This window comes from Emydura macquarii, unplaced genomic scaffold, assembly GCF_026122565.2.
Source record: "Emydura macquarii macquarii isolate MOO-44397 ecotype Brisbane River unplaced genomic scaffold, CSIRO-AGI_Emac_v2 contig_499, whole genome shotgun sequence".
In the NCBI taxonomy this organism is placed as follows: domain Eukaryota; kingdom Metazoa; phylum Chordata; order Testudines; family Chelidae; genus Emydura; species Emydura macquarii.
Window position 1 is genome coordinate 2,395,327 of NW_027130636.1, and position 19,233 is coordinate 2,414,559.

General features: G+C 44.7%; 1 protein-coding gene across 1 annotated transcript; it reads right to left on the reverse strand.

The window, feature by feature from the left end:
* Positions 1-8,736: 8,736 nt before the first annotated feature.
* SOX14 (SRY-box transcription factor 14) lies at positions 8,737-9,459 on the reverse strand. Its single transcript, XM_067538623.1, has one exon. It carries the CDS (start codon positions 9,457-9,459, stop codon positions 8,737-8,739), a length of 723 nt encoding a protein of 240 aa, XP_067394724.1.
* Between the last annotated feature and the right edge of the window lie 9,774 nt (positions 9,460-19,233).

Below are 19,233 nucleotides of genomic sequence, written 5' to 3' on the forward strand. Positions count from 1 at the left end.
TGCATTTATATATATATAAATATATATAATCTTCCATCTTGTTTCTTTAACACTCTCTGTGTCTATATATATAAATATAAAATACACCTAAAATCATTCATAGATATATATGATTTTAGGTATGTTTTATATATGTGTGTGTGTGTGTATTTGCTTCAGTTTTTGGACACTGCGTCTATATATAGAGACAATATGAATATACACACTACATCTGTACATTGTATGTATGAATACACTATATAGATATAAAGCATGTATGTATGTTGTGTGTATATATATATATATATATATATATAATACATTCATGTTTTTATATTTGTGTATTTCATACATACATATATAATGTATATGTTACATACATATATATAGTGTAAATATTGTATACATATACAGTGTATACATATACAGTGAATATATGTGTGTGAACAAAATCTCTCCAAATTGAAGTAAAAATATGTATATTTAAAATACTGAAAATTCTCCTAAAAATTCATAATGTAAAAATTGCAAGGGAAAAACCTTTTTCTCTTTACCTACTTCAACTGAGACTCTTTTTTTTTTAGAGGAAACTTCATTGTATATTCTAGAAAAGTATATTGGTGGGGAAGGTTTAACAGAGCCAGGGAGAATGTGCAAGGAGTGAGAAAGTGAATTGATGGATGGATGGTTAAATGAATATAAATGAACTGATACCTTTACAGGAAAATAACATTTCTTTTCTTTTTTTATTCTATAGATCAGTGGGTTTTGTATCTGTAATTCTTTCATATCAGCAAAGAGGAAATAAACTCCCATGTAAATCATTTTCCCCCCATCTGGAAGCATATTAAAACCATGCCATTTTTTTTCTTTTAAGCAGAGCCTTTTTCCCTATTTGCTTATCAGTTCATCCACCATTACATTTTAAATGAAATTGCGAGACCCCCTCCTTTCTTCCCCCAAATTCCAGGCTGATGTAGAAAAGTGGGAAGCAGACTTTTCTTGCTTTAGAATAGTGACCTAGATTCAATTACAGATAGACCTCGAGGAGAGGATGACACCTTACCATTTTCATAGAGGCCCTCTTAAAAAATTAGAAAAACAAAAAAAACCCTCCCTTCCCCAAACACACTAAAAGTGACAACAATACAAAACCAAAATACAAACAAACAAAAAACACTGGAACGAAAAGTGTTTATTTCAACTTTGGCTTTTGTCTCCCTCTTTCTTAACCTCCACCGCATTTCTGTGCTACAAAACCCACAATGTTTCCTCCCAGGGGTTGGTTATGATCAGGAACATGGCATGTGGAAAAGTATTTTTCCTGGAGTGTTTTGTGTGCGTATAGCGAGCGTCTATATTAAAGCTGCAACATAGAGCCAGATAAAAATTTAGCTGCCAGAAAGAGGCCCGTTTGTTTGACTGTCACCGCCAAACAAAAATCCAACTAATTACATTATAAAGACACACGTATTACAATTATGATCAGGCAGAAAGAAGCTTTGAAGAGCCCAGTGTATTTTTTTAACTGTGGTTTCCCCCCTTACTCTGGAATATTTACTAGGAGGGCACTAGTACTGTGATCCTTGCTTATTGACTTTTATCACTAAATTAGGCATATAAATGACCTGAAAGCGGTGTCTGTCGTATTAAAAAAAAAAAGAACAATTACTCTCTCTCCTTTTTTTCTCCCTTCTCTGATCTCAGCCTGAAAGGAGCCTGGAAAAGATAAGAGAGATTGGATTCACTTCTGGTGCTACTCTGGGTTTGTTCTGCTGAAATAAAATAGACTAAAAAACACTTGACTAGGAGCTAGTCCGTTCATATCCATGCACAGCTCCATTTTTCAGTATTTCCGAAGAGGAGAGGGCTTCTTCTTTTAAAGATAGAAAATAGGACGTGGAAATTTAGCTACCTTTGCTCCGTTTTATAGGAAAAATCTCCATATTTTTGTTCAAATGTATGCATTTATTTTGCTTAGTCTGATTGAAGGATGACGGATCCCCCTTTAAAAATAAAGGCTTTGGAGGAAAATTATATATAATGTGCAAATGGTTTTATAGAGGTAATTGCAAAATACACATATCCATGGGATTGATTGCTACAATAGTGTGATCTGGGTCACACCCGCGTTATTCAGAAGCAGTGATAACGGGGGAGGTCTGTGCTGATGGCAGGGGGGAAAGTGTTTCTCTCACAATGCTCTCCCTGGTGCAGTTGTTTCTTCAAACTCCTTCTATCCAGGAGGGGAAAGGTGCCTCTGGTCAGCAGCGCTAAAGTGGGCACTTGGGGGGGCCATCTGGGGCGGGAAGGTTTGCAATGAATCCAATCTGGCGCAAGGCGGATTGTTTCATTTCAAAGCCGGGATGTGCACGCTTTGGGAAGCGATGTTCAAAAACACAATCTTCATATTCAGTTCAGTGGAGTATCCTTATAATTTACAGCACCGAGATAAGACTGGAGGATGTAATAAAAAAAAAAAAAAAATCTGCAGCCGTCCTTTCACACCCCCGTCCCATATTGAATTGCACCTTGGGCAACAGTGCAGAATCCAGAATCTTAACTTCGCTTAACATATGTTTCTAGCAGATAAGTAAACAATCTGGACGTGAAATGAAAATTTTAATTAATGCAGTAATGCTATTACACCTCAAGTGTGCAAATCCCATTGCCTTGCACTGTGACAATGGGTTGCGGGGGGGGAGGGACACACAGACAACAACCACAAGCAAATTCTAATCTGGGTTTGCTTTTCACTCAGCTCCAATTGTTTTCATAGTTTGTTTCCTTTGAATTCATCTCATCTTATATTTCAATAATTACCAGCTACTCGTATCTCCCTCTGTCTTTCTCTCTCACCCGCGAAGAGGCTCTTTCCCTGTCTCTCTCCTTTTTAACTTGGCATCAACCTGGATTTCATTTCTGGGCTCTCCATGCACCAATATTTGGTTGTTGGAATGTTAGCGCCACAGACCCTGCGCGTTATTTCTTGTGTAGCTAGTCAGATGTGGCGTGCTCAGTAATAATGAAGTATTTGGTTATTTGCTCTAATAAAAAGGGCTAGATTTTCCCTTTGATGTTCCTAGAAAACAACCCCCGCTGGCACAGAGGCGTGTGAAAGACTAAAAGAAAGGCACGAGGTAAAACTGAGAACGAAAGGGAAATTACAGGCACAGCAAACGCATCTCTTTCTTTCTCTCTCTCTCTCCGAATTTAAAAGTAGCGACAGGAGTAGCAGGAGAACAACGTTAACTTCAGTGCCATTTTCAGAAGGGACTAGATCTCTTGTCTCCTTGGCCATCCTTTCCTTTCTAACTATGCTGTTCAGCTCCTTTTCCCCTCCGCTCCCTTTGTTTGCATTAGCTTTCCAGTCACATTATTTTTATCATTTTTCCCTCTCCTGTACCTTCGTTTATTGCAGCCCAGAGTGACTCTAGGTTTCGCACCTTTTCGCCCCAACTCGCTTTCCCTTGGTCCCCTTTTCTCGTATCACTACGTCCCCCCACGTCCTTCTTTAACACCCTTCCACCTTTTCTTTGTTTTAAAGCACAGACTATCGTTCTCCATACGTTGGATCTCTTTCTTTTGCTGCTCAGGTTCCCCACCCATTGTCTCTTTCTCACCTGACGGTCCTGCTTCCCATCTGGAGGATACAGATTCACATTTTTTTCCCAGGCTTATTCCCTGAACCACAGTGATAAAGTCTCAGGTGTATGATAGGGAGGGTGGGGGGAGGCAGTCAATTTCATTCGGTTTAAAAAGAACATAAATTTTTTTCTGATTCTTTCCTCACCTTCCACCCCACCCCATTTTAAAAAAATAACCCACTTGGGTTATTGCCATGAATGAGGGAGCAAAGATGAAGAGGAGAGATTACAGCCTAGATAGCAGGCACTTAGCAAGGTGTACAAAGACCTGCTCAGTTTAGGTGTGGGAAAAAAGTGTGGGATTTTATTATTATTATTATTATTTTATTTTAATTTTATAGTCCTTAAGTGCATTTATCTCTGTTCTGTGCCTGGATCTTAAAGATCACATCCCATTCTGAGGGCGATCCTTCCTTTATTTATTTATTTATTTATTTGATTTGTAATATGAGGGCACGTTCTCACCTGCACAAATTGACATCAGACCTTTGAAGTTCTGCAAAGCACGTGTTTATGTGTAATGAAGATAAGGATTACAAATGTAGAACGCACAGCTCCAAATTCTCAGCCTTCCATTGATGGCTGGTATGGATTTTCCCTGTGTAATTATCAAGGAGGTGGATGTGGGGTGCTGGGGAGGGCTGTTTTGTTTCTTGAATTCCTGAGATATTTAGAACACAGGATGAAGGTGTATTTCTGATCACCAGCTACTTTTAAACACTACATGGAGTTGGGGTCTGGAATAAAACCGGAAAATCACAATTGAAATCTTTTTGATGTTTCAAAGTCTCTTTGAATGGCTTTGATACACTCAATAGCAAATTTACTCTGCTATTATCACTAATAAGCAGAAATAAGTCATATCTCTGAGACTTCTTATGGCTTAATATGTCCCTTAAAATAAAGTTTATAACACCATGTAATGCTTCTCTGTGTATCCTACCTCTCTGACACACACACAGCAAAGTTCTTAAACAATTATGCATTGATAGTGGTAACCAAATTAGGGACTGACTGCTTTTCCTTTCTTCTGATTTCTTTGGGGAGGGGAGGGAGACGCAAATTATTTTGACTGACTATCTGCGGCCAGAATCCTAAACAAAACCAAACGACTATCCGGGGAAGTTTATTATTTGGGTTCTTTTTAAAATGGAATAGAGATCATCTTCGCGCGTTTGTGTCATTCGCTTGACCGGAGACCTGGTTTGCGGCCGCAGAGGGAATTGCTTAAAATAAGTTACTTCGACCAGGAAAACAAACAAATGAAATCAGCCCCCTTATTCCTTCAGCCCTCGGCTACTTGTTAATTTCAAGACAGCAGGAAAAGGACTCGAAACAGTGACACGTGTTCCAAGCTCCCAACGCAACGCCTACCCCTGATGATTGACTTGTGTTAAAGCTTCTGCCTGATCGCTCTTTCATTCTCAGGTAGATTTGAAAACGCATCAAACTTTCCGGCTTGCTCCTGGCCAGCCCTCCCAAGTGTCCTTTTTGGCTGTCCTCCCTGCGAGCTATGCGGGAGAGTGAATAACACCCTCCCGCCCCAGCAAACCAAGAGGTTTTAGCTCCAGCAAGGACGAATCGTCTTGGGTTGTCCCATTTCCTACCGATATGGTTTGGAAAGAGATTGGCAGCAGACTGAAGGCGTGGCGTCTAATACCCCTGCAGCCTTTGTTTAATGATTTTATTGAAAGAGGCAGACAGTTGTGGGGAAACAGGTTTGACAAGGAGTTGCATTTTCCCCTCTAGGGAATATCGTTTTTTGTGTTGGGGGGAGGGGGGCGTCTCCTTTTGACATCAAAGTCAGTAATCGGTTCATTTCAGTGTCATGACGATTATTTAATATGTTTATCTCCACGAGTGAAATAGCTACGCACCTGCAGACGGAGAAGCCAGTTTAAGGGATAATTTGGCTGACTCGATGGGGGGGGGGGGGGGGATGCTGGCGAGGTGAAGACAGACCTGGCAATCGGTGAGAGAGAGAGAACAAGAACGGAAAAACCTCTCTTAAAGTCTTCGCCTCTGTAGCCTTCCTCTGTGATGCATCAAATCAACCGGGGGGGGGGGGGGTATTTTGCTTAGAATATTTTGCCCAGGCTCATTTCTTATAGGAGGGAGATAAAACTACCCCAGCATCCAATTCCTTTAAAACCTCCCCACGGAGCTTCACTTTCCAATACTTCAGTCTGGGAAAAGTGGATAGGATCCTGACGGCTCGGGACAGATCGCCTTGTCCAGCCTAACTGGGTTACTGGGAGAGCACCGGGGCACTAGTCAAAGGGACGAATGGCTTGAGCCTCCAGACCTACCTAGGAAGGTGGGGGAAAGGGGAGGCTCTGCAACAAACAAACAAACTCTGGTTTGCTAAATTCTGTAGGTTGCAGGGTGGGGCGGGTTTTGCCCCCCCTTCCCAAGCTGTCTTCTCCAAAGGCTGGTGGGGAGAAGGCGGCAGATTCGACCCAGCTCTACCTTAGACCAGTGTAAAACTAATCTAGGTAGATTTTAAAGGACACTGAGCTATGAGTGTTATCACAGAGACTGACAGCAACTGTCAGCTGGGGTTAAATCAGCAAACCAACCTACCCACCTTCCTGCTCCTGCCTCTCCTTCATTGCCACGCTGCTGGGGTCCTTTCTCTGGGACTTTCCCTGAGTGTCCCGGAGCATTGTGCCCCTGATTGCAGCCGTCGTCAAGCCAGTCCCCTAATTGTCCTGATTTGTAAGAGGGTTTTGTCATGCTAAGCAAGCGTGGTTAGCCATTCTAACCTCGCCTTTCAAACCTTTTCTCCTCTCTTCTTTTGTTTACCTTCTCCTGATCTCTCATTTATTTATCTATCTATTATTTATATGCTTACCCTTCCATTCAGGTCCCATGTATGTTAATTGTGTTATGCCATTTAATTCTAACTCAGGTCTCAAAAGAGCACTTAATGAGAAAAGCATATACAACATGGATCACTTTGCCATTCAGCTCAACCAGATGGACAACTGCTACTTTCTCAAAAATGAAAAATCCCACAAAAGGGACCTGATGAATAGTAACCCACCCCCCCCCCCCACACACACACACACACACACACTCCCTCAAACAGTGCTAATTGTTCAGGACAATATGCTAATCCACTATTTGCAGCTTCAGGAGTTTGTTTATATTTCCAGCCTGCTGGCTGGGAAAAGTTAAACTGAACGTTAAAGGAGGAGAAAAAGAAAATACAGCTTTGAAGAGCTGATACCACACACACGCTCACCGAGGGAGGGAAAGGGAAACGGACCCCCCAAAAAAGATTTTGACACGTTTAAAGGGGCTGGGCGTTTGGCGAAGCAAATAACTCGCATCAAACCAGAACTCTGAAAAGCCTGGAGTTGCTGCCCTGAGCTACCTCTGCAGTGCGATCTCTTCTCCTGACAGTCCTGTCAACACCATGGGCTGTAAGCAAGAACTTTCTCTCGCCTGTTAAACGCCCAGAGCCCTCTGGATCCTCCGAAGTAGACGCATTGCCGCCCTGATCTGTCTATTGTCAATTTCCATCCTTTCCCCCTGTAACCAGGATCAAGAGTAAATTCCAAGGAGCCTGGTTTTTGTAAAACATTGAGAGAAGTCCTCATAAATCAGTTAAACTAGACGTAGCTATACACTGGTATTTAAAACACACCGGGAACTCTATTCTGTCCTTCAAGCTTAAAGATGAGACAGGCACCGTCCGCTTCCCGTTTTTACTAAGTCAATTTGTTTGACTTTTAGCAAAGAGTTCCGCACTAGACATGGTTATCTTTTGAGGCACACACCGATCAAAAGGAAACCATAGCAAAAGGCTTCTGAGTGAACATCGGACATGAGATTAAAATTATAGATCTAGATGTATAATCTGTAAATGCCCCGATCCTGCAAACATTTACGCACGTGAGTAATATTCCTTAAGTGAGTAGTTTCCACTGAATTCACTTAGGGCCCCTCACCCGTGTAGCGTTACTCACCGAGCTAAATTGTTTTGGTTTTTTCCCCCAGGATCGGGCCCTAAAATGCTCTCCTGGCCAGAAGCATTTTAGCTAGTCCCATTCAACTCAGTCTTTTAAGCTTTGCTTTTGTCCTTTTCGGAGGAAACTGACATTTTATTCACACCACATGGTTTTACTTGTTTAATGACAGATTGTCTTTATTCAAAATGTCTTTGTTCACCAAATGAACAGGTTAAACGAGGTAAAATCCTTCTGGATACATTTTTTTTTCAAAGACATGGTTAAAACATATTGAAATTACCATTTTTTTTTTTGTAAATTCTTACTCTTATTGGTTTATTTTTTACAATTCTACTGCCTGACTTCATACCTGACGCTCTGTCTAAAATAAACTTAGGTCTAGTTGTACTGGATCACACAAATTGAAAGACTATCTGTTTTAAATTAAGCAAACACTATCATATCATGTTGTGAAGAGAAACGTTCCCCCCTCTCTCGTTTTTTTCTTTTTCTTTTCTTTTTTTTTCTTTCTTTCTTTTTTCTTTTTCTTTTTTTTTTTTTTTTTTTTGTAACTTTTAAGAGCCTTTTTGACATGAAAAGCAATTTTTACCTATCGGTGCTTGATGGCAAAATATATGTATATATATGTATATATATATATAACACAGCTAATCTTGTCTTTTAATGTGCAAAAGGAAAATCATAATAGTAATAATAATAATAAATAATAAATACCAGGACTTCAGAAAGGCAAGTCCAGAGAACAGCAGAGAATATAGAACTCATGTACATTAATAGAATAAATAAAGATCCAAAAAACCGCCTGGCCTTCTGTCCAAAGGGGCAGGCAAAGATTTCATTTCACACATTGGCAGTTCTGACAGGTTTCTGCACCTAGCTGCGCCTTCCATTCCAGTTCCCCATGCTGAGAGACAAATCTCTGTGTGTGTGTTTACTGTGACCGCAGAGTCCCGGAGTTCCTGGCGAAGTCTTTTATTTGTTTTTTGTGTGCGTGTCTCTCCCCCACGTGCCATCAGATACACTGGCATCGCTTTCCCCATGCGGGTGGCTTTTTTTTTTTTTTTTTGCTTCTGCCGTTTCTTATGTACATGGCCCAGGCGTGGCTGCAAACCCGGGTGTGTGGGTGGGGGTGTTTACATGGCGGCCGCGTGCGCTGAAGAATAGGGGTCTAGCCCAGTCTTGGTCATGCCTGGGAATAATATGTAGGCAACGGGCGGCTGCAAACTGGAGGCCGACCAAGCGGTACAGTTACAGGGCACCACGTAGCCCGGGTTGGTCGGCGAAGGGTGGGTGTGGGTGTGCTGAGTAGGGCAGCTCAAGCTGCCGAAAGCCCCGCTCTGGTACCCCAAGGTGGAGGCGTAAGGCAGGGCGCCGGTGGCTAAGGTGTGCGGCACCTCGCTCATCTTCTGGATGGCGCCGGAGCTGAACTGGCTGGGGTCAAGGAGGGAGTAGGGTGCCGAGGTGGGAGGCAGGAAAGCCCTAGCTTTCTCCGGGGAGCTCAGCAGCGCCTCCGGGGCTCCCACCGGCAGCCCGGCCGCCTTGAGCGGGTCCGTGTCGCCCAGGTAAGGCAAAGGGAAGACATACCTGTCCTTCTTGAGCAGGTTCTTGGGCTTGCGCCGGGGCCGGTACTTGTAGTCGGGATGCTCCTTCATGTGCTGGGCTCGCAGCCGCTTGGCCTCGTCGATGTAGGGCCGCTTCTCGGCCTCCGACAGCAGCTTCCACTCGGCGCCCAGCCGCTTGCTGATCTCCGAGTTGTGCATTTTGGGGTTCTCCTGGGCCATCTTCCGCCGCTGGCCCCGGGACCACACCATGAAGGCGTTCATGGGTCTCTTGATGTGGTCGGTGGGCTTGGACATGATGCCCCGGGCGGCAGGGGAGGGGGGGTCGCGCTGCTCACCTGCCCGACTCGCCTGCCTGGGCGCCCAGCAGCCGCCGGAAAGAAACCCCCAAACTCTCAGCTAATCATACCACTTCTCCGGCAAATCCACAGGCACCTGCTGGCGGGGAGGGGGTGTCGCTGGGGGAGCCGGGGGCGGCTGCGGCGGGCGGGGGGGGGGAGGCAAGAAGGAGGAAAGGAGTGAGAGGGGGAGGCAAAAAAAAATATCCAGGAGTGTCTCAAATCGGAGCGATCAGCCTCTCCAGCGTGTGTGCGCGTCGTGGGAGAGGGCGGGTTGGCAGAGGCAGAGGCTGACGGGGGTCTAGCCTGGCAAAGCACCTGGCCCGGAATGAGGAGCAGCCGAGGACCAGGAGCCAAAAGCGGTGAAGTTCAAAGGCTAGCCTTGCTCCGGATTGCACGCCATCTGACATAATCGCAGGGCGTTCACTCCTAACCTGAGCGCCCAATCAGCTTGGAGAGAAGAATACCTTAAAAAGAGAGAGAGGGAGAAGAGAAAAGGGGGGGCGGGGGGGAGAGAGGAAGAAAGGGGGGCAGTCACTAAACACACAGGATTAAAGGGAATGCTTTTGTTAGACGTCGCATTAATAGCACCAGATGAAACTCCGCGACGCCGCCTCGCTATAGTTCTGGGCTGCTGGGGAGAAAGGGTCTGATTCTACCAGCAAAACAAGAAGCACAAACTAGCTGTGTGCGACTTTGTAAGTAAGGCACCACACGTGAACTGCAAGGCAGCGCTTCCCCCCTTCCTTGCCACCCTCTCTCCACAGGAGCGAACAAAACCCCAGGGAAGAGCGAGCACCTTTGCTTTAGGGAAATTTAAAACAACATTATATATACCTAATATATACCGGGTACGTTCTCATGGCTATTATACAACACTCGCATTAACACAGCTACATCTGTGCACAGGCATCCTGTGTCTAACGGCGAAGCATGACAAGCTTTCAATCTAGCCTCCCACCCCCCCCCCACCTATCCATACTGTACCTATGTACATAATGTATTAGCACCATGCATAACTGTTAAAATATTCATTAGAGAAAGTCATACAAATGGTAAGGGGCGGCGGTTAGTATAAAAGATAAACTACTGTTTTATTTTGGGGATAACAGTTAACTTCACACCTGCATTTTTAACAGGGCTTATGTTTTCTTTCTTTCTTTCTTTCTTTCTTTCTTTCTTTTCCTTTTCCTTTTCCTTTTCCTTTTCCTTTTCAAAGCCTCCAGATTTATTCTAAATTGGAAAAAAATGAACCCCACTAGTTGGATGAATTTGATGGAGGCTATTGAGGCTCGGATGGCAGGATGTCTGAGGAGTAATAAACACTTTGCACCTTGCTTTTGTCCTGCTTTGGAGAATGGTGTGTTTCTATTATCTGGTGGTTTGCATTTTTTTTAAAGATAGGTTATAATTCTTCGCGTAAGGAACACTACATAACCCTAGGAATCAACCTGCATGCCTGTTTTCTTTGAATAATTGCCTGCCTAATGTGAAATGCCCTTGGGGAAAATATTTATTAAATGGAAACAATTGTCCCGAGTCCCTCTAGAGCCGGGGTTTGTTAAAGGGTTATTGGCAACTGCACCTGCCTGGTGAAAAAGCCTCGTTTAAAATAAAGCTTAAACATCTCCAGTTGTTCCTATATTTAGCTTTCATCTTTAATAATCTATTTAAAATCGAGTGGGGGGGGGGGGGGAGGGAAGAGAGAACTTTACCAGTCTGACAGCGCTAAATATTTTCTGGTTATCTTTAATCTCTTTTTAAATCGACCCTTAAAGACTGGGTAGTCTAGTTCATTGGGCGTTCAGATAAATTCACCCAAAAAAACCCCTCCACCCCTCAGCGCAGAACCTTTTAGAACCTGGCTAAAGCAGGTGACGTGGAAAGACGTCAATATATAACTTCGCTCCCGCGCCTTTATCCTTTATTTCCACAACAGCCCCCAATACAAACCGAAAACAATACAGATCTATCTGCAGGTATGCGTACCGGAGGCATATCTCGATTGGAAATAGCCACCAAGATTGCATTCTTTAAGGGGGTGAGGGCCTGCCCCCCTTTTTCACTGAAATGATAGTCCTGGTCTCTTGTTCCTGCTTCCCCCACAACTTGGAATCTGCAGGAAATGAGTGCAATGCAATGTCAGTGCTAAAGCGAGGCGGGGAATGATTTAAAGGCCAGTCACCTGTACGGGTGAATGCCTGAGGCATCACCTGCTACTTAGACTGTACTTGTGCGTTTGTGCAGGAGCGGAACAGATTTTTCGTTAAATTCACGGCAGTGCAGCGCGCATTTCTCAGGACGCAGCTTTCGCCTGCGATGCCAGGCTGCAGCCTGACGCGTATTTGGAACGGACTAGGCAGTAGCTGGGAACTCTTTGTAACACACCACTCATTTTACAGCCCTATCCATTTCCCCCTAGCCTAGGGCTCTCGACTTTTGCTCCCCCGTGCATATTTAGAGGCTGCAGCCGAGCGGCTAGTTCATGCATATGAAAATCAAGGAGTGCTTTGAATGTACTGGTATTTCTACTTGTCTCCCTGCACACAGGAAGCCTGTGGGAACTGGAGGCTGGAATTCCCGAGGAAAAGGACCGTTTCTTATCCATTTTAGTAGTAGTATTTTGCAACCTTCGCCCCCTCTCCCCCCCGATACTTTTGTGTCTCCAGCCTGGCGCTGGGAGACTCCTGAAGTTTATGAATTTCAGCCTTCACCTCAACTCCGCTGCTTTCCATCCTGCCAGAGCCAGCTGCACAAATGCGCACACCGCCGCCTCCTGCCAGGCACCGAGAGAGTTGTTTTAGTGTTAGCCATCGGAAGGATGGTAACGAAATCGAGTGGATTCATGCCTCCCCCCGCCCCGCAAGGACGGGCCGGTTAATACTGACCGCAGCCAATGTTTGCTGCTTTGACTGGCGGTTCTGGGTGGACTAGTTGCATCCGTGTGCGAAGGGTTTTAATGGAGCGAGGAGGCACTGCGCTGCTGTGGTGCGCCTCGGGCAATGCTGAGAGATGCGCGGGGTCAGAGGCGTTTAGTGCTCAGACAGTAACCTGCACCGAACCCCTGCGAGCCGACACCTGGTGCAAAGAGAGAGCACAAGGAAAAGGGGGGAGGGAGAGGGGGAGCGGCCCCTTTCTTTGCTCTTCCTTGCAGCGCCGCTTTTCCATCCAGGAATTGAGACCCGCGTCAAAGGAAGCAATTGGTCCTGCTGCAGTTCCTTGGGCTGGATGGCGGGGAGGAGGGTCTCGCCTGTTCGCCTGGGCACCACTTCTCCCCTCTCGTCCCTTGTCCGGTCCCAGGCGAGCTGCTGGAGAAGCTGCTCGGCTGGGGCGGTGTCAGGCCCCTGGCCTGGCTCCCCCGTGCCCCCGTAGAGACGGGCCGGGAGGGGGAGACGGATCTGGAAGGGTCAGCTTTAAGGGGGGGTGCAAGGCGCAGGGCGGCTCGGCGCGGCTCAACGCCTCAGAATTAGCGCGCGGAAGCCGGCGCCAGTCAATCCGGCGCCGGGCCGGGGCTGGTTTCCCTGGGCACTCGCCTATTGATTGATCTTTTGATCAATGGCTTTCCAAGGACGTGGGGGGGAGGGGAAGGTGTTGGGGGACGGGCCGCCCGTGTCCCCCGGGGTCTTCCTGACGCGCTGCGCCGAAGGTCACCGTGAGACGGGGAGGAAAATCCCAGCGAGTGGGGACCGTTCCCAAGGGCATCTCCCTGCGGATCTACCTGGACTATCCCCATCCCCCCCATCCCCATCCCCACCTCTTCCTTTCCGGAGGCACATTTACTGGTAGGGCAGCAGGCGCTCTCCACTGGACCCTCTCCGCCGGCCGGAGAAGGCGATCAGGGCTTGCTTGGAGACGCTACAAGTGCAGCCCGCTGTGTGCGTTTAGTTTGCGGGAGTTTCCCTCCCCACCGCATCCTAGCGCCCTGTGCCAGTCGGCCCCTGCCGGGCAGGCAGACCCCGACATTCCCGGGGGGCCGCTCTAGCCTCAGATTGGGAAGGAAATATTTCCCCAGGGGGGCTGGTTGGACAACACCTCTCTTCAGCAGGAAGCTGCGGCGGCAATCAGCGAAGCATCCATCGATAAAGGGATAGATAGTCTGATAGCTGGGGCCATTGGCGAGAGAGAATGTCAGCGATCATGGCCGGTGAAACGGGTGGTTGGTTGATTTCCAGGGTTAAAAATCACAGGCGTCAAGAGTCCCCGCTTGCTATTACGCGCCTCTCTCCCACAAGTTATGTTCTTTACCCTTCACTATTGAAAACACAAAACCGTCCCTTCTCCCCCTTGCTTATGTTCAGATTCTTAATGTATCTCTCTGTCTCGATATAGCATTTGTCATTGCCCAGGCAGATGCAACAAGAGAAACTTGGCACCCTTTTCAAACATGCAGCTAGCAGGACAAATCGTTTGGAAATGAACGATGGGGTTGCAAGCCCGATGTGCCATGGAAGAGTTTTTCAAATCAGTTCACGATTGTTTGGAATATTGATGATAGAAAATAGCCGGCTTTGCTTTGATTGGCTGCATTCATACACCTTAGATCTATATATTTGGAGAGGACTTTTTGGCCACATCGCGCTATTTTTGTTAAGTTTCATTGGTACATGGCTCCATTTTTAAAAAGAGTTAATCTGAACTCCTATTTATAATATAGGCGATCTTCTCTGGAAGAATACCTGTTGCAAATATATATATATGTCCCTTGGCTTTTAAAAACTCCCCCCACTATGCTGCTAGTTATCAATGACGCCAAGGAGATTGCTCTGAAATCCGTTTCCCCTGGCCAGGTTGTTGAGACACCAAAACTAACAGTGTAATTATTATTCCTGAATGGCATCAGAGTAATATAGAAAGATAAGAATAAGAATGATATGGAAGCATTACAATTATATTCTCGGAGCTAGCTCGTTTAAAATCGTTTTAACTAGATTCGAACATTTAGCCTGCAACCTAACATCAGCCATAAGCAGAACTGTGTTGGGTTTGGGGGCTGTTTTTTTTTTTAAACAAATACATTGATAGGAATTACAATCCAGCTGGCCCGACTGTAACTCATAAAAGTCACTGACAAAGAGCACAGAATATACAAGGACCATTTGGAATGGACTGGTTCTCTCTGATTTCTCTCAGATATTGATTTCTAGTAAGCTAGCACAGCATGTGTTGAACTTGAAGGTGTCCCTGATCCAAACTTTTAGTTGCTGGAAATTTGTAGTTCCTATGAAGAAAAATGTGTTTTATAAAATATAGTTCTACTTATATCTGATGTTAGGTTGCAGACTCACTGCTGGAAATAATATAGAATTTAGTGGATCTACATCTATCTACATTTATTTATATAATTACATTTTATGCACTAAACACCAAACATTTTAATTTAAGGGTGTTAAAATAGTGTGCAGATTTTCGATAGGCTTTCAGCCCCTTGGTGATTTCCACAGCCATTTAACAAAATGATTTTTTTTCTGATGCTCTGCATGCATTCAGCTTTCCTTTCCTATATCAGAATTGCCTTGCTAGATTTCCACTGGAGGCAATGTTCTTAAAATATATGTGATCAACTCAGGGTAATAGGCTGAGTATTGTGTGATACATTTTTTTCCTATTTGGTTATTATATATGCATATATACACACATTATAGACATACATAAGCAAACATTATATACACACTCATAGAGAGATACAAAACATTATATGCATGCACATAAAATATATACATATTGTGAGGAATCTGTAATACTCATTAAACAGGGAGGCATAGTACACACACAAACACATATTTGTTCTATACTTTCTTGCTCAATTATATATCTAGATAGATAACCAAAGAAAACTATCTATACACCCACAGGTAGAGAGAAAAAAACACATCTACAAAGACCTGAAGAAGAGCTGTGTGTAAGCTCAAAAGCGTCTTTCACCAACAAAAGCTCATCCAATACAATATATTACCTCACCCACCTTGTCTCTATAATATATACAAATACATTAACAAAAGTAAGTTTTAAATAGCAGTACGTAGCTATAGATTTAATGGAGCAAGAAACTATACTGCAGCTAAAAAACATAAGCATTGCCAGACAGGATCAGACCTGAGATCCATCTAGTTCTGTATCCTATCTCTGACAGGGGCCAGTAGTTGCTGCTTCTCAGGATGGTGCAAAAACCCATGCAGTGGGCAGTTATGGGATATTCTGTCTCCAGGGAAATATTCTACCTAACCCCATTAGTTAGAGGTTGGCTCATGCCATCCATGAGTCAGAGAGTTTGAACAAGGGGATCGGTGGAGGCAAAAAAAACCCTCAGTGGTTTCAAGACTGAGTTTGATAAGTTTGTGGAGGGGACAGTTTGATGAGGTGGCCTACAGTGGCATGTAGTTGATCTGTGACTGCTGGTAGCAAATGTCCCCAATGGCCAGTGATGTGGCAGTAGATGGGGAGGACTCTGAGTTACTACAGAGAATTCTTTCCCGGGGTCCGGCTGGTGGGTCTTGCCAAAATGCTCAGGGTCCAACTGATCACCATATTTGTGGTCAGGAAGGAATTTTCTCCCACGACACATTAGCAAAGAACCTGAGTTTATTTGTTTGGGAGGGCAGGGTTTGCCTTCGTCTGCAGCAGGGGACACGGGTCACTTTGCGGGTTAAACTAGCGTAAATGGAGGATTCTCTGTAACTTGAAGTCTTTAAACCATGATTTGAGGACATCAGTAACTCAGCCAGAGGTTAGGGGTCTATTACGGGAGTGGGTGGGTGAGGTTCTGTGATCTGCGATGTGCAGGAGGTCAGACTAGATGATCATGATGGTCCCTTCTGACCTGAAAGTCTATGAGTCGATAGCCCTTCCAAAACTTGATTTTTGTTGTGTTTATTTTTTAAACTTCATCATTGTGTCACTGTATGATTTCACTGTCCATGTAGATGCCTGATCCTCTTTTCAGTCCCTGCAGTACTTTTAGTACAGTAGCTTTCAGTACTACATGCATATCCACAGCTCTTCCTTCGCAATCAAAGACTGTAATGAGTGACACACCAGCTGTTTGTTAGTCTTTTAAAACTGCCATTTCTGGTAGTCCCTTGTTAACGAGAAAGGAACTTGTCACTTGTTCTCACACTCCGCCTTCTTTTCAGCTCAAGGACACACTCTGTAGGTAAAATGAACATCTGTCCATGCAAAGATCTCATCTACACAATAAAACCAAACTCGGCTAGCACATTGTTTTCTGGTACTTTTAGGGAACATCTGTATTAAGGCACCTGGTGTCTCTGTTGTAAGAAATTAAGCACCTATTACTCTTCTTGGTCAATTCCTGTCCATGCTACAGCTGAGTCTCTGCTTGAAACATCTGTATTTAAGTGTGATTGTTGCTAGAATGAGACCAAAACATTTCCCAAACCATGATTTTTCCCCAATAAGTGTGCTAGTTGAGGTTGTCTATGGCATGGTTTTATAATATAGTTATAACATGCTTCCTAGGGAAAAAAAATCCAGCATCATTCTCTGTCCATGCCAGTCAAGGGAAAAATGCTGTGAATGGTGCTAGCAACAGCCATGTTTGCTCTTGACATTGTTTTAGTTGCAATGTGCTCAGGGCATAACTTTGGCTCCAAACAGCTCTAGGCAATATTGAGAGAAGATATGTATGGGTGAACAGATGAGATATTTCGTGCCCTTATGCATAGGACTAGCCATGAACAGGCCCCCACATGTTGTGGGGAGAAAGGGTACACTTAACTGGGGCCCGTAGGCCCTGGGGGGCCCAGCCCAGGCTGCAACCTCCGTTATCATGAGGAAAAAAATGTTCATGGCTCATGAAATTGTATGTATGGGATGAGGGATCGTGGTATGTGTGTGGGAGGGGGCCCATTTTACAAGTTTGTACTGGGCCTGAAAAAATTATGCTTGGGCCCTGGCCATGAATGGACACCGCAATTACAAATGATCCATAGGCACTGCGTAGTAAGCACAACATGGTCACCCCATGATGTGGATTTTATATGGTTTGAGTTTGAATCTCAGCTGTGTTTTGTAAGTTTGCTAATGCCTTGGAGCTTGGTTACAGAATATAGTTGCATTATCTAAAGCCATGTCTACACGACCGCTCTTACAGTGGCACAGCCAACACAGAGAATGCCTACGACTAGCGTTAATATCCTAGATATGACTGTTACATTGCAAAACACTTAAAGAAATACCTGGCCAACATCTATTGCAACAGTTTGCATGGAGTTTATATCCTGATGTATTTTCTCATGCCCAGCATTCTGAAACTGGCCATATGAAAAATCTAATTCTGTTCAAGATTTTTATGGCACAGAGGAAAACACTCTGTGTATCGATCTGTGTAACCTCGTTGCTGGTTTATGAACTCCACATTTTTGCAAATCTAATGTGTTGTCCCTGACTGCTGGTGTTTGCATTTGGATATCTGAATTAGATGAATGGCATTTAAAAGCCTATGGGGCTACAGTGACTGCATAGCTAAGGCATTTCAAGTGCATTTGTTATTCTAGCAAAGGAGGTTTACATTTATGTTTGCTAAATGTATTTAAAATCTGCCTGTTTCAGACATGAGCATACAATTAAGTTAGATGTTTTGCTAAAACTGCCTTGTTGGGTTAAAATGTGTTCTTTGCAGAAGGTCTGCCATCACAAATGCACATAATCATAGTCCCACTTCAGCAAAGCACGCCAGCACATGCTCAACTTTAAGCACAGGAATAGCTCCATTTGAACTGAGCAACTCACATGCTTTAAAGTTAAGTGCATGCTGAAGTGCTTTGCCCGAGAGAGGAAGAGCAGTCTTGTGATTAGAGCCGAGATTTGTGAGTCCGGAGAACAGCAACATATTCCTGCCTGTGTTACACATTGCCCGTGGCCTGAGGCAAATCACTTGACCTCTCTGCCTCTCAGGGGAAACCAATACTTTCACACCTCCTAGGGGAGTCGTGAAACTTACATGCTTCTTTCAGTCTATAGTGGAACTTCTGCTAATGCCATAAGCTGGCCAGAAGACCAGTGTGAAGACTGATGTCAATATGAGGTCCTAAATACCAATGCTACTATCAACCTTCATACGCTTCATTTATTCCACCTGTTTAAACTACATGGGTATAATTTGTCCAAAAGAATGTAAATCCCTGGAATCTAGTCTTTCAGATGAAACACAATAAATCTAACCCCTTTTGGTCATTTCAATTCCCATGGAACACTTCACAAGAATAAGGCTGTTAATTTCAGAGTTCTTGCCAAATTCCAGGGTGAGCAGACCGTACACCTAACTACAGTTGTGTGTACGTAACTCCTTGCATGGAAACACTCAAATTCTCACTCTCATGATGCCTCCCTCCACCTGACAAGCAGCAGCCACAACTACCTTGTCAAAAGAAGATAAGAATTTAATCCCGTGTGCCTCAGACAGACTCATCTCCTTTCTAGGTACAGATGATGCCAACCTCATCAAAGTTATTGTTCAACATCTTATCCCACTAACAAACTCTTAATGTCAGACTGGACTGGCTGAATACAGGAGTAGAGGCAGGGACCTGCCCCTCCCTGTCAGTCTCAGCGGGAAGCCACGCCTTCTCTCAGCCACACCTGTATGGGCAAGCTATAGCCTGGGGATTAGTTCTTTATAGGCTAGAGCCTCGAGCCCTCCAGCGAGCGAGGCCCATAAGCAGCCTGTCGCTCGGCCCCTCAGGCCAGGCAGCATTGGCAAAGAGTCGGTGGCCCT